This window comes from Chroicocephalus ridibundus, chromosome 4, assembly GCF_963924245.1.
Source record: "Chroicocephalus ridibundus chromosome 4, bChrRid1.1, whole genome shotgun sequence".
NCBI classification, from domain to species: domain Eukaryota; kingdom Metazoa; phylum Chordata; class Aves; order Charadriiformes; family Laridae; genus Chroicocephalus; species Chroicocephalus ridibundus.
Genome location: NC_086287.1, coordinates 2,455,976 through 2,468,816, shown reverse-complemented (window position 1 = coordinate 2,468,816; position 12,841 = coordinate 2,455,976). Strand labels below are relative to the sequence as shown.

The 12,841-nt window shown below is 61.9% G+C and overlaps 1 protein-coding gene across 2 annotated transcripts in view; it reads left to right on the top strand.

Annotated features, from left to right (window-relative positions):
* The window catches only part of KDM2A (lysine demethylase 2A), a 52,172-nt gene extending 43,480 nt beyond the window's left edge, over window positions 1-8,692 (top strand). Inside the window, exons 14-22 of one of the 2 annotated variants that reach the window (XM_063331581.1) lie at window positions 162-245; window positions 1,937-2,203; window positions 2,988-3,119; window positions 3,199-3,288; window positions 4,454-5,166; window positions 6,286-6,449; window positions 6,825-6,983; window positions 7,089-7,304; window positions 7,558-8,690. In XM_063331581.1, the coding sequence (XP_063187651.1) occupies window positions 162-245; window positions 1,937-2,203; window positions 2,988-3,119; window positions 3,199-3,288; window positions 4,454-5,166; window positions 6,286-6,449; window positions 6,825-6,983; window positions 7,089-7,304; window positions 7,558-7,739 (2,007 nt within the window). In that variant the 3' untranslated portion in view covers window positions 7,740-8,690. Of the gene's footprint in view, window positions 1-161; window positions 246-1,936; window positions 2,204-2,987; window positions 3,120-3,198; window positions 3,289-4,453; window positions 5,167-6,285; window positions 6,450-6,824; window positions 7,305-7,557 lie in introns of both variants that reach the window. The other variant, XM_063331580.1, reaches the window with a different exon arrangement.
* Window positions 8,693-12,841: the final 4,149 nt, after the last annotated feature.

Sequence of the window (12,841 nt, the reverse complement as noted above, 5' to 3'; positions counted from 1 at the left end):
GAGGGCTCCTTCCCAGCCGCCTTTGAAGCGTGCTGGCCTTGGCATCTGGTCAGAGCCCGCCTCGCTGGCGGGAGCCTTGTTTCGCTCTGCTCCCACCTGTGCTTTTTGTCTCTTATTTTTTATTTTTTTTTTTTTCTTCCCCCTCCCTCTCTCTCCATTAGCTGCTGCTAGAAGAATACGCGAACAGCGACCCCAAACTGGCACTTACAGGCATCCCCATCGTCCAGTGGCCCAAGAGAGATAAGGTAGGAGCTGCCGGGAGCGGAGCTGGGCGGGCGTCGCGTGTGGCTGAGCTGGGGACCTGCCACCGCGGTGTGGTGGCATCGCTTCCGTACCTGCCACGGAGGCTGGAGCCGACGGGCAGAAACGGGGCAGTGCAGAGGGGCATGGCGCGCAAACGCCTCCGTAGCACCGCGGGCAAACCTGTTCGCTGGCAGTGGTGGAGGTCTCCCACCATGCCGGTCACCAGCCGATGGGTGGTAACTAGGTCAGCCCCAGCTGTTCCATGTTCTCCAGCCCCTCAGTCGTGCTCAGAGGAGCCGGAGCCCTGCTTTTGGTGGGACGATCCTCTAAAGCGAGCTCTCTGGCTTGACAAGGGGGTCCTGGGTGGTATTGTGTGTCAGGGGAGCCTGTTGCTGTTGCGTTTCCCGAGAGATGAAGAGCGAGGTGTTGGGCGTTGATGATCAGCATCCGCCCTGCCACTTCGGTGGGCCCGGCCCCTCGCTGCCAGGTCCCAGCCCCTGCCAGCACGATGCCCGCGCTGTAGCGTTGCCTTTTGCAACCCAAAGGAAGGCAGCTCCCTCTTGGGGGTCTCAACCTGCAGATAGCCGGTAGAAACCTTTCCCGTTTTCTCGGGAAAAGGACCCTTCAGCGTGCCCGTGCCCTCCCTTCCCCAGCTGTGCTCGTAACCCAGGGCCCAAAGCTGGGGCACGGCCCAGGCTGCGCTCGCTGGGCTGATGGAGGCGAGGAGCCGCCGGCTGGCCGGACTTCCCCTCCGCAGCCTGCCTTCCCCTGGCCCAGCAGGACGGCTCCCGTAGGTCACTGCTTCCTTCCTGCCGGGAGACGGGCTCACGGGCAGGCGTATGGGAAGAGCAGGACCCCACCGCACTGGGAAGGGTGGGTAACACCCCGCCTGGGTGTCTGCAGACAAACAAGCCTCTCGGATTGCCCTTTGGAGGTGCCTGTCTCTACCTGCCTGCCCTGCCCAAGGGGATCCAGCGTGATTTCCTGGTCCTTCAGCAGCACAAGCATCTCGGGCAGCTTTTCTGGGAGAAAAGACCGGGAGATGTCTGCGCACTTCGGATGCAGCGCTCAGATGCTTGGCGCATCCCCGACCCTGTCCTTGTACTGGGTTTTTTTGGGTGCCTGCCCTTCCCCGAGCCCGTCAGCTGGAGTGCACACGCCATCACGGCCGATCCCAGAAGGATGCTGTGAGGGCTGGTGGGACGTGTGGTGGCAGGTGTCTGCTGGAGAGCTGTGCTGTCCCACCGGCGCTGTGAACAGCGGTGCTTGGGTGTTCCCCAAAGAGTGACCGGAATGCTCATGTCAGAGCTGAGCCCCGTCCCCGTGCGCAGCTGGCGGAGGGACTTGGGTGGCACAGAGAGAGGACAACCTTTCCGGTTCCCCAGGTGGACTTTGTCATTCCTTGCCTCAGAAGGAAAGAGTGGCTGATTTGGAGCACCGTGATGCTTTTCGGACTCAGCAGCCCTCTTCAGACCCATTTCTGATTCCTGATGGGGGGGTGGGAGGATGGGAGAGCTCTTGGTATGGGGTGGCGAAGGCTGAACGAGGGCGCTGGAGGAGAAGCTGTCCGGGGCAGTGCCGATACAGGTTCCTTTGTCTGCAGAGAGGTGAGGGAGCCGGGGAGCAGAGGCTTTCTCATCCAAGCCGAACGCTTCACTCATCTCACACCGCTTCTCTCTATTTTTATCGCCAGCTAAAGCTCCAGGCCCGGCTGAGGGTGCGCCTGCCCACCATCCCCATCACCAAGCCTCACACCATGAAGCCAACCCCTCGCCCGACACCCGTCAGGCCTACGGTCTCTCCCATCGTGTCAGGCGCCAGGCGGAGGCGGGTGCGGTGCCGAAAATGCAAGGCTTGCATGCAGGGCGAGTGTGGCATGTGCCACTATTGCAGGGACATGAAGAAGTTTGGTGGGCCTGGCCGCATGAAGCAGTCCTGCGTCCTCCGGCAATGCTTAGCGGTGAGTCTGCGGCCTGATCCTCTTCTCAGAAGTCTTCTGCAGCCTGGCAGCGACTCTGTGTGGCCGATCGGGGTCAGACAGAGAGGGGCGGTGACCGAGTTTGATTCCTGGGGGATAGTTGGCCCTGTCGCTTGCACTTTTGGGGCGCATTAAAAAGAGCGTGGCCAGCAGATTGAGAGAGGTCGTCCTCCCCCTCTGCCCTGCCCTGGTGAGGCCACATCAGGAGTACTGGGTCCAGTTCTGGGCTCCCCAGTTCAAGAAGGACTGGAGAGAGTCCAGTGGTGGGCTACGAAGATGATCGAGGGAATGTAGGATGAGGAAAGGCTTGGACACCTGGGTCTGTTTAGCCTGGAGAGGAGAAGACTGGGAGGGGATCTTGTCAGTATCTCAAGGGCGGGTGTCAAGAGGATGGGGCCAGGCTCTTTTTAGCGGTGCCCAGCGACAGGACAAAGGGCGATGGGCACAAGCTGGAACACAGGAAACTCCTATCTAAACATGAGGAAAAACTTTACTTTGAGGGTGGCGGAGCGCTGGAACAGGCTGCCCAGAGAGACTGTGGAGTCTCCGTCTCTGGAGATGCTCAAAGCCCACCTCAATGCGTTCCTGTCCAGCCTGCTCTAGGTGAACCTGCTCTGTCAGGTGGTCGGATTAGATGGTCTCCAAAGGTCCCTTCCAACCCCTACAATTCTGTGTTTCCCCATGATTCAAGCAATGGTGGAGAGAAGGAGGAAAGGGAGAAGGCTGTCTCCCCTTGCCCTGGTTTCACCCCTGCTTTCCTTTGTAGCCCAGGCTGCCTCACTCGGTCACGTGTGCACTTTGCGGGGAGGTGGATCAGAACGAAGACTCGCAGGACTTTGAGAAGAAGCTCATGGAGTGCTGTATCTGCAACGAGATTGTTCACCCTGGCTGCCTGCAGGTGAGCGGCGCGGGCGCTGGCGCAGGGGGAGCTGGGCTGTGGGGAAGGACTGCTGCTGACTGCCCTCTTCTCTTCGCAGATGGATGGGGAAGGGCTGCTCAACGACGAGCTCCCCAACTGCTGGGAGTGCCCCAAATGCTACCAGGGTGACGACGCAGAGAAGGGCCAGGTAGGAGGCGAGCTGTGCTGTGGCGGGGCAGGATGAGGGGGAACCGTTTTAAACTGGAAGAGGGGAGATTTGGATGAGATCTGGGGAAGAAATTCTTGGCTGTGAGGGTGGTGAGCCCCTGGCCCAGGTTGCCCAGAGGAGCTGTGGCTGCCCCATCCCTGGAGGGGTTCAAGGCCAGGTTGGACGGGGCTTGGAGCAACCTGGGCTGGTGGGAGGTGTCTCTGCCCAGGGCAGGGGGTGGCACTGGATGGGCTTTAAGGTCCCTTCCAACCCAAACCATTCTAAACCATTCTGTGATGCATGTCCTCCATCCGCAGCATCCTGATAGGCAGTGTTCAGCCAGGCTGGGCTGCACAAGTGGGCTGGAGGGCAGGCAGGCACCAGTGCAATCCAGGGGACCAGTTGGGCAGTGGCTGGTGAGAGTGGGAGTCATTGGAGGTGCAGCACAGCAGCACTTGGGGCCCGGCAGCATCCTGCCACAGTCTGGTCCTGGGTTCCTGCCGGGGGGTGAGCTGACACCCCCCTGCTCTCTGTCCCTGGCTCCCAGAGAGCCCATCAGCAGGCCAAGGCCAGGCTCCTGCCGAAGCGGCAGCTGAGTTCCTCTGCTGGGCAGCAAACGGACTGCGTGCGGCAACAGCTGGCCCTCTGGCGATGGCCAGTGCTGCCCAGGACACCGGCCTACGGCTGGCGCATCGCCTGTAGGACCGTGCCCGCTGCCGTGGATGGAAGCGCGGCAGCTAAGGCAAGCCAGGGCAGGGAACAGCCTCCCTGGGGCACCTTCACCTTCTCGGGGGTGATGTGCATGCTCGGGGTGCACATCTGCCTGGCTCCTGGGTCCCCCAGCACTTGGAGCGGATGTGATGAGCACCCCTTGTCCCCACGGTGTCTTGTGCTGAGCTGTGATCCTGAGACTTTCCACTGCAAGAGACGAGAGACTGTCAGGCACGGAGTGGAAGCCACCCCCAACCTCAGGGGACACCCCCTTTGTGGAGGGGGGAAGGAAAATGTTGGTTGCTGGTGTGTGTGTGTGGGGAGGGAGTCCTGGTGGTACTGGGCACTGCTGGTGCAGACCCTGCTGGCACCGTGCGTGTTGTCCTGGGGAAGAGGAGAGGGGGAGCCCACCGTGGCTCCATCCCCGCTAACCTGCCACCCCAATTCCCCGCAGAAACGGAAGGTGGAGGAGAGCGACGACGACACGGCGCAAGCCAAGGTGCTGCGGCCCCTGCGGAGTTGCGAGGAGCCCCTGACCCCCCCGCCCAACTCGCCCACCCCCATGCTGCAGCTGATCCACGACCCAGCGTCACCGCGAGGTGTGGTGACGCGCTCGTCCCCGGGAGCCGGCCCCAGCGACCACCACAGCGCCAGCAGAGACGAGCGCTTCAAGCGACGGCAGCTGCTGCGGCTCCAGGCCACCGAGCGAACCATGGTGCGGGAGAAGGAGAACAACCCCAGCGGCAAGAAGGAGCTGTCGGAGGTGGAGAAGGCCAAGCTCCACGGCTCCTACCTCACCGTGACGCTTCAACGCCCCACCAAAGACGTCCACGGCACTTCTATCGTCCCCAAGCTGCAAGCCATCACGGCCTCCTCCACCAACCTGCAGCACTCCCCCCGCGTGGTCATGCGCCATGCGCCTGCCAGGATGCCCCTGCGGGGCGGCGGGGAGGAGGAGGCGGCCGCCGAGGAGGATGAGGAGGAAGAGGAGGAGGAGGACGAGAACGCGGAGGAGGGGGGGGCGGCCCGGCTAAACGGCCGAGGGGGCCGGGCGCAGGAGGGCGAGGAGAGCTGGATGCAACGCGAGGTGTGGATGTCCGTCTTCCGCTACCTCACTCGCAGGGAGCTCTGCGAGTGCATGCGGGTGTGCAAGACCTGGTACAAGTGGTGAGTCTGGGGACACGTGGTGATGGCTGGGGACGGGGCCGGGGGGGGAGGGAACGGGACACACAGCCAGGCCTGCCCCTGTCCTGGCCTCTGGACCGGGCATGGCCACACCGAGCCTTGTGCCTGATGGGCAGCCGGAGAGAAGCCGGGGGGGAAAGGATCTCGCCTCGATGTCCTCCCTTTGCTCCCCGGAGCTGGCATTGCCGGGCAGCGTTGTCCTCGGACCCCGCTGGCTGCTGCCTCTGCCATATGTACACCGGTCTTTATCGTCCCTTTCCTCCTGTCCCTTCTGTTGGGAGACGGTAGCAGGCTGTGCTGTCACCTGAGCACCTGTGTCCCCTGCCGTGTCCTTGTGAGGTGCCGCTGCCCTTTCCTCGCCTGCCACCCAGCACGGTCCTTGCTTTTCCCTGCCTCCCGTCCTGCCTCGGCCTCCCAGCAGGCTGGGATGGGTTTGCTGGCTGGAAACGCCTCGGGGGGGATGGTGGGGGGAGGTGGTGGCAGGCCTGAAGACAATGCTGGCAGCGGGACAGCTGTGGATGGAGGGCTTGGGAACAGACGGGGACTGGAAACTAGGAGGTTTCTAACCGCTGAGCAGCGGGAATGGCACAACGGGAAAGGACTGGCCCGCTTTGATCAGCGGCTGGTGGGAACGGTGGGACGGTGGCCCAGCATCCCCTCACCTGCCACTGCTGTGGCATCTTCAGGGGCACAGCTGAGCTGCCATGGGATCTCCCGTGGGAGAGGGAGGAGTTTTTGCCACCTCTGGGCTCTGTCGCAGCTCCTGAGGCCGTGGGGTGGGACCAGGCCGAGTGTTTTGCCTGCTGGGAGCCAGGATGCTGGAGATCTTCGCCCTGGCAGGAGGAGCACCCGGAAGGGGGCGGCGGGGGGGCCGGGCAAGCAGGCAGACAGCTGCGACTCGGAGTCTTTTTACATGGCAGCAAAAGCCCGCTGGGGCCGTACTGGGCAAGCCTGGTGGCCAGGCAGCCTCAGAAACCTCCCCGTGGCCATGCCAGGGCTGCTCTCCTCCCCGAAGCCGAGCAACCCGCTGGCCGCCTCTTGTGTGTCCCCCCCGCCACCACTCTCGGGGGCTCAGCTTTCAGCCTTGTCCTCGTTCCCCAGGTGCTGTGACAAGAGATTGTGGACGAAGATAGATTTAAGCAGGTGCAAGTCCATCACCCCCCAGGCGTTGAGCGGCATCATCAAAAGACAGCCGGTCAGCCTTGACCTCAGCTGGACCAATATCTCCAAAAAACAGCTAACGTGGCTCGTCAACAGGCTGCCAGGTGAGGGTGGGCTGGAGGGGGTGGGGGGCGGGGGTGTCACCAGCCTGCCCCGAGGCTTCCTGACGGCTGCAGTAGAGCGAGAGATGGGTTCTGCACCCTGGTACCCACCGGCTTGAAAAAATCCTGGGTGCCTGGATCCCGGCACCCGGCGCTGGGTGGTGTGGTCGGTTGGTCGATGGTGTGGGATGCCGGTGATGTGGTTTCCCATGGCTGTCTCCTGACCTCTCCTTCGGGGCGCCCGGCTCCCCTTCCCACCCCAGGCAGGTTGGGGAGCTGCTTCCTCGCGTTCCTGGATGAAGAAGGCTGAGATCTGGGATATTTCGGAGCTTCCCAAGCCTGTCTGACTTGTTAACGTCTCTTCCCTTCTCCCGGCAGGTTTGAAAGACCTCATCTTAGCGGGCTGTTCCTGGTCTGCGGTCTGTGCTCTCAGTACCTCCAGCTGCCCCCTTCTCAGGACCCTCGATCTTCGGTGGGCAGTAGGAATCAAGGACCCTCAGATCCGGGACTTACTCACGCCTCCAACAGACAAACCCAGTAAGCTGTTGGCCAGGCTGGGGCGGCAGGGAGTCGGAGGAGAGCGGCGAGGCGATTGCCGGATCCGGAATACCCGGACGCTCAGCTTCTCCTCTCCCTTTGCAGGTCAGGACAATCGCAGCAAACTCCGCAACATGATCGATTTCCGGCTCGCCGGCCTGGACATCACCGACGCCACGCTGCGGCTGATCATCCGCCATATGCCCTTGCTCTCCCGCCTCGACCTCAGCCACTGCAACCACCTTACGGACCAGTCGGCCAACCTCCTCACGGCCGTGGGCTCCTCCACGCGCAACTCCCTCACCGAGCTCAACATGGCAGGTGGGTACGAGGCTCTGGGTGGCCCTGGTTGGTCTTGCCGGCGTTAAGTGGCTTCCTCTGCCCTCCCAGCTCTGGTTTCGTGGAGGCCTTGCAGCTCGCTCTTCATCCCTGGAGGGGTTCAAGGCCAGGTTGGACGGGGCTTGGAGCAACCTGGGCTGGCGGGAGGTGTCCCTGCCCGTGGGGTGGAACTAGATGATCTTCGAGGTCCCGTCTAACCAGAACCCTTCTGATTCTTCCTCTCCTCTCCCCGCAGGCTGCAATAAGCTGACGGACCAGGCCTTGCTGTACCTGCGCCGCATCTCCAACGTCACCCTCATCGACCTGCGAGGTTGCAAACAGATCACCCGCAAAGCCTGTGAGCACTTCATCTCGGACCTGTCCATCAACAGCCTCTACTGCCTGTCCGATGAGAAGCTGATCCAAAAAATCAGCTAGAGACCCTCCCCGGGGCAGACTGAGGAGAAGGAAAAGAGCCCATCCCACCCCTCTCGGAGAACCGCTCCTCCGCCTCCCCGCCTTGCCCTCTGTGTCCTGCCGTTGCCTCCCATCTGACTCGGCAGGCAGGGCCGCTGCTGGCCTGGCTCCACCGTCCTTCCTCCTCCTCCTCCTCCTCCTCTTCCTCCTCCTCCTTCCCCGGGACTTTCTGCCGATGAAGATGGTCCCGCCAGGCTGGCCAGTACCAGAGGAGGAACGGGCAAATGGCCGGGAGCCTGGGCCCGGAGGCTGGCCGCTTCCAAGGCGGAGGTTGGAATAGAGATCTCTGTGCGGAGAAATGGGGCACCCTCTTCCTCCCCCCACCCCCCCCCCAACACACACACCACCACCCCCCCCCAGCTTTTCCCCTCCTCCCCCGTCGTCTCCTTGCCTTGAAACACTTGTCACTTCCCCGTTAGCACAAAGCTTTTGAGGGTCAAGGTCTCCCCAAGGAAGCGGGAGCAGAGCTGGAACAAACCCCTCCTTGCCACCACCGCCGCGCTCTCAGCCCCCCCCCCCCCCCCCCGACCCTTTCCCTCCTCCGTATCGAAGCGGGGAGGGGGCTGCGATGGAGCCCCCCCCCTTCTCCCACCGCTCTCCTGCATCTTTTCAGTCTGGAGGGCCGGGGTGTCACGGGTTCTCCGGCCAGACGCTGGCCAGGAGCCGGGGGCTTTATAGCCCGTTCTCCCCCTGCCCGGGGAGGCTCAGTTTAGGGGCTGGGGGGGGGGGGATGATGCTGCGCTTCCACTCCGGGGGGGGGGGTGGGGGGGGGCCTCTTCGTCTGTCCCCGCACAGAGGTGACGGCTGGGGCCGGGAGTGACCACAGGTACATCAGAGCTCAGGGAGGACTCGGAAAGCATCAGCCCCGGGGGTGAGTGAGCGCACGGAGGTGGGGGGGACAGCCGGGGGGGGCGGGGGGGGGGGGCAGACGGAGTAGGGGTTGGGGGGGGAAACAGGAGCTGCCTCCTCTTCCTCCCCTTCCTCTCCAGCTCCCGGCATCATCAAGCACTCGGGGCGGGGGGGGGGGGGGGGGGGCACAGGCTTCTCTGTGGCCCGGGGCCAAACTTGGCACCCCGCTGCCTTGTCCTCTCCTTTTTCCGGCCCCCCCCTTCCCCCCCCCCCCCCCCCCCTTTTAGCTGCCTTTGCAATGAATGGTCGGTCCAAAGAACCTCTCTCTAGGGCAGCGGAGAGCTTTTTGCACTTTAAAAAAAAAAAAGAAAAAAAAAAGAAAAAAAAAGAAAAAAAAAAAAGGAAAAAAAAAAAAAACCAAGAAACAAAAGAGGGGGAAAAAATGACAAAAAAAAAAACTACAAAAAAAAAAAAAAAAGGAGAGAAAAAAAAACAAAACTTGGAATCTTCTTTTTTTGGGTCACTATTTTATTTCCTTCCCTGTCCCCCCCCTCTCCCTCCCTGTGACCGGACGCTCCCCAGCTCTCCCCCGGTGTCAGGACCCCCCCCCCCCCGTCTCTCTCCCCGGCCTCGGACCCCCCCCCGCCCCCGGCAGCGCCTACAGATAGCACAAACCGGTGTGTGTCGTGTGTCCCCCCCCCCCCGCCCCCAAGTGCCACCTGTCCCCAGCCCCGCAGAGGGTGGCCGGGGGTCCCTGCGTCCCCCACCCCGCCTGCTTCAGAAGCAATAAGGGAGGAGAGCCGGCCGCCCCCCCTTTCTGCCCGGGGGGGGGGGGGGGTGAGGGGGGTGGGGGCGGGCTGGTGGCACGGCCCTGCGGAGGAGGGGGGGGGGACACACAAGGGGACAATGGCTTTGAGCAGGAAAAGCCCCCCCGGGCGAGCGGAAAAGCGGAGCGGGGGTGGGGGGGGCCACCTGCCTTAGTCTCTGGTGGCCGCGGCTCCCGGGAAAAGACGTCGGAAGAATCGGGAAGCTTTTTTTTTTTTTTGGAATTGATTTTTATTTTATTTCATTTAATTTTTTTTTTTTTTTTTTTTGTTGGAGTTTCGCAACGAGAAAGAAAATTGGGGTAGAGTTTGGGGGGGGGAGCGGGGGGGCCCCTCCCTTCGCCTCGGGGGGGCCCCTCCCTTCGCCTCGGGGGCTAGCGGCCGAGCTGGGGGGCAACCAGCCTTCCCCCCCCCCCCCCCCCGGTGCCTGCGTGTCACTTGTGTCCCGACTCCGGCGTGTCACCGGCCCCCCCCCCCCCCCCATCCACACCCATCAGCAGGCGTGGGGGGGCGGGGGGGGGGGTGTGTGAAAATCCACAAGGGAGAAAACAAAAAAAAGAGAATTATATATATTAAAAAATAAAAATTAAAAAAAAAAAAATCACTTAGTGATTTAAAACCCCCCCCCAGACTGCTCCCCGGCGACCACAACGGCGAGAAAAAGTCACAAATGTTTAAGGATTTGGTTGTGGTTTTTTGGTTTTTTTTTGTTTCGTTTCGATTTAAACCCCCCCCCCCCAACCCCCATCCTTCCCTTCCCCCCACCACACCCCACCCCCCCCCCCCCCCCCTTGGAGAAATATTGTAAATATATATTTTTTTGTTGGCGATTTAGAGTCCATCTCTGATGTTTGTGCTTTAAAATTAAATGTAAGCATTAAGGGTAAAAGCAAAACCACGGCGTTCGCTCTCTCAGTGGGGCTGGGGGGGGGGGGGAGTGTCTTGGTTGGGGGGCTGGCGGGGGGGGTTGGAAGAAATGGTAATTTTTATTTCCGTTATTTTCATTTTTGGGGGCTTTTTTTCCCCCCCTTTTTCTCCGCCTTGTCCGGTTTTTGGAGAGGGGCTTTGCTCGGAGCGTGTTACCCCAGGGCTGGGAGAGATGTTTTGGGGGGGGGGGGGGAACTGGGGGGGGGGAGAGGTACCGGCCTCTGGAGGGAAAATATTTTGTTTCCTGGCGGGGGGGGGGGGGGGGGCGCGGATTTTTTGGAGGGGGAAAAAAAAAAAAATTTAAAGAAAACCCGAAATTCTGCGTCTGCGAGGGAAGCGGAGGGGCCGGGGACAGGAGGCCTTGGGGACCTCCTGTGCGTTGTGTGTCCCCCCCCCCCCGTCCCCCCCGCCCAGCACCGAGGCTTCCTCGGCCACCCACGCCCTGGGCTGGCAGCTGTCCCCATGTCCCCATCATCTACAGGGTGATGGTGGCGGCTGTCCCTGCGTCCCCATCATCTTCTAGGGGGTGGTGGTGGCAGCTGTCCCCATGTCCCCATCATCTCCTGGAGGGTGGTGGCAGCTCTCCCCATGTCCCCATCATCTCCTACAGGGTGGCAGTGGCAGCTGTCCCCGTGTCCGCATGTCCCCATCATCTCCTGGAGGGTGATGGCAGCGGTCCCCATGATCTCCTGGAGTGTGGTGGCAGCTGTCCCCATGTCCCCATCGTCTTCTAGGGGGTGGTGGTGGCAGCTGTCCCCATGTCCTCATCATCTACAGGGTGATGGTGGCGGCTGTCCCTGCGTCCCCATCATCTTCTAGGGGGTGGTGGTGGCAGCTGTCCCCATGTCCTCATCATCTACAGGGTGGTGGTGGCAGCTGTCCCCATGTCCCCATGATCTCCTGGGGGGTGGTGGCAGCTGTCCCCATGTCCCCATCATCTTCTAGGAGGTGATGGTGGCAGCTGTCCCTGTGCCCCATCATCTCCTGGGGGGTGCTGGCAGCTGTCCCCATCATCTCCTACGGAGTGACGGTGGCAGCTGACCCCATCATCTTCTAGGGGGTGGTGGTGGCAGCTGTCCCCATGTCCGCATGTCCCCATCATCTCCTGGAGAGTGATGGCAGCTGTCCCCATGATCTCCTGGAGTGTGGTGGCAGCTGTCCCCATGTCCCCATCGTCTTCTAGGGGGTGGTGGTGGCAGCTGTCCCCATGTCCTCATCATCTACAGGGTGATGGTGGCGGCTGTCCCTGCGTCCCCATCATCTTCTAGGGGGTGGTGGTGGCAGCTGTCCCCATGATCTCCTGGAGGGTGATGGCAGCTGTCCCCATGATCTCCTGGAGGGTGATGGCTGCTGTCCCCATGTCCCCATCATCTCCTACAGGGTGGTGGTGGCAGCTGTCCCCATGATCTCCTGGAGTGTGGTGGCAGCTGTCCCCATTGTCTCCTACAGGGTGGTGGTGGCAGCTGTCCCTGTGCCCCATCATCTCCTGGGGGATGGTGGTGGCAGCTGTCCCCATCACCTCCTAGGGGCTGGTGGTGGCAGCTGTCCCCATGTCCCCATCACCTCCAGCTCCTCCAGGGCTGGCTCTGGGCCACCGGGCCACCAAGGCAACATTGAGGGTGACAAGGCCGAGGTCTCCTGTGGGTGCGCATCCTCCTCCACAGGGGGGCAAAGCCACAGCCATCCTCCCCGCAGAGCGTCACCCACGTGTCACACGGTGTCACCCGCACGTGGTCACACCCGCTGTCACACGCGTGTGCGCACACACACACGGGTGGTGCTGCACAGTGCCACACACGCTGTCATACACGGTCACAGCCGGTGTCACACGCACAGTGTGATGTGTGGAGTGCCACACGGTGTCACACACTCATGGTGCCACACAGTGTCCCACGTCCTGTGTCACACACCCCCAGCAGTGTCAGACACAGCGTCACACCCAGTGTCACACACCCATGGTGCCACACACACCCAGTGTCACACACCTGCTGTCACACATCCATGGTGTGACACACACCTGGGGTCATACACCCCCACAGTGTAACACATAGAGTGTCACACATCTGCTGTCACACCCAGTGTCACACCCACCCGGTGTCACACCCGGTGTCAACATACCCACGGAGTCACACATGGTGTCACACACATGCAGTGCAACACTCACACATGGTGTCCCACACCCGATGTCACACAAAACCACAGTGTCACATGCCCGTGGTGTCACATACACCTGATGTCACACACACACAGTGTCCCACACACCCGGTGCCACCCACCCACGATGTCACACACGCTTGGTCTCCCACACCCACGGTGTCACCCACCCACGGTGTCACCCACGCCTCGTCTCCCACATCCGCTGTCACACACACCCGGTGTCACTCACACACCCAGTGTCCCACGCCCAGGGTGTCCCACACCCAGTGTCCCACACCTGTGGTGTCACATACTCGTGCTGTCACA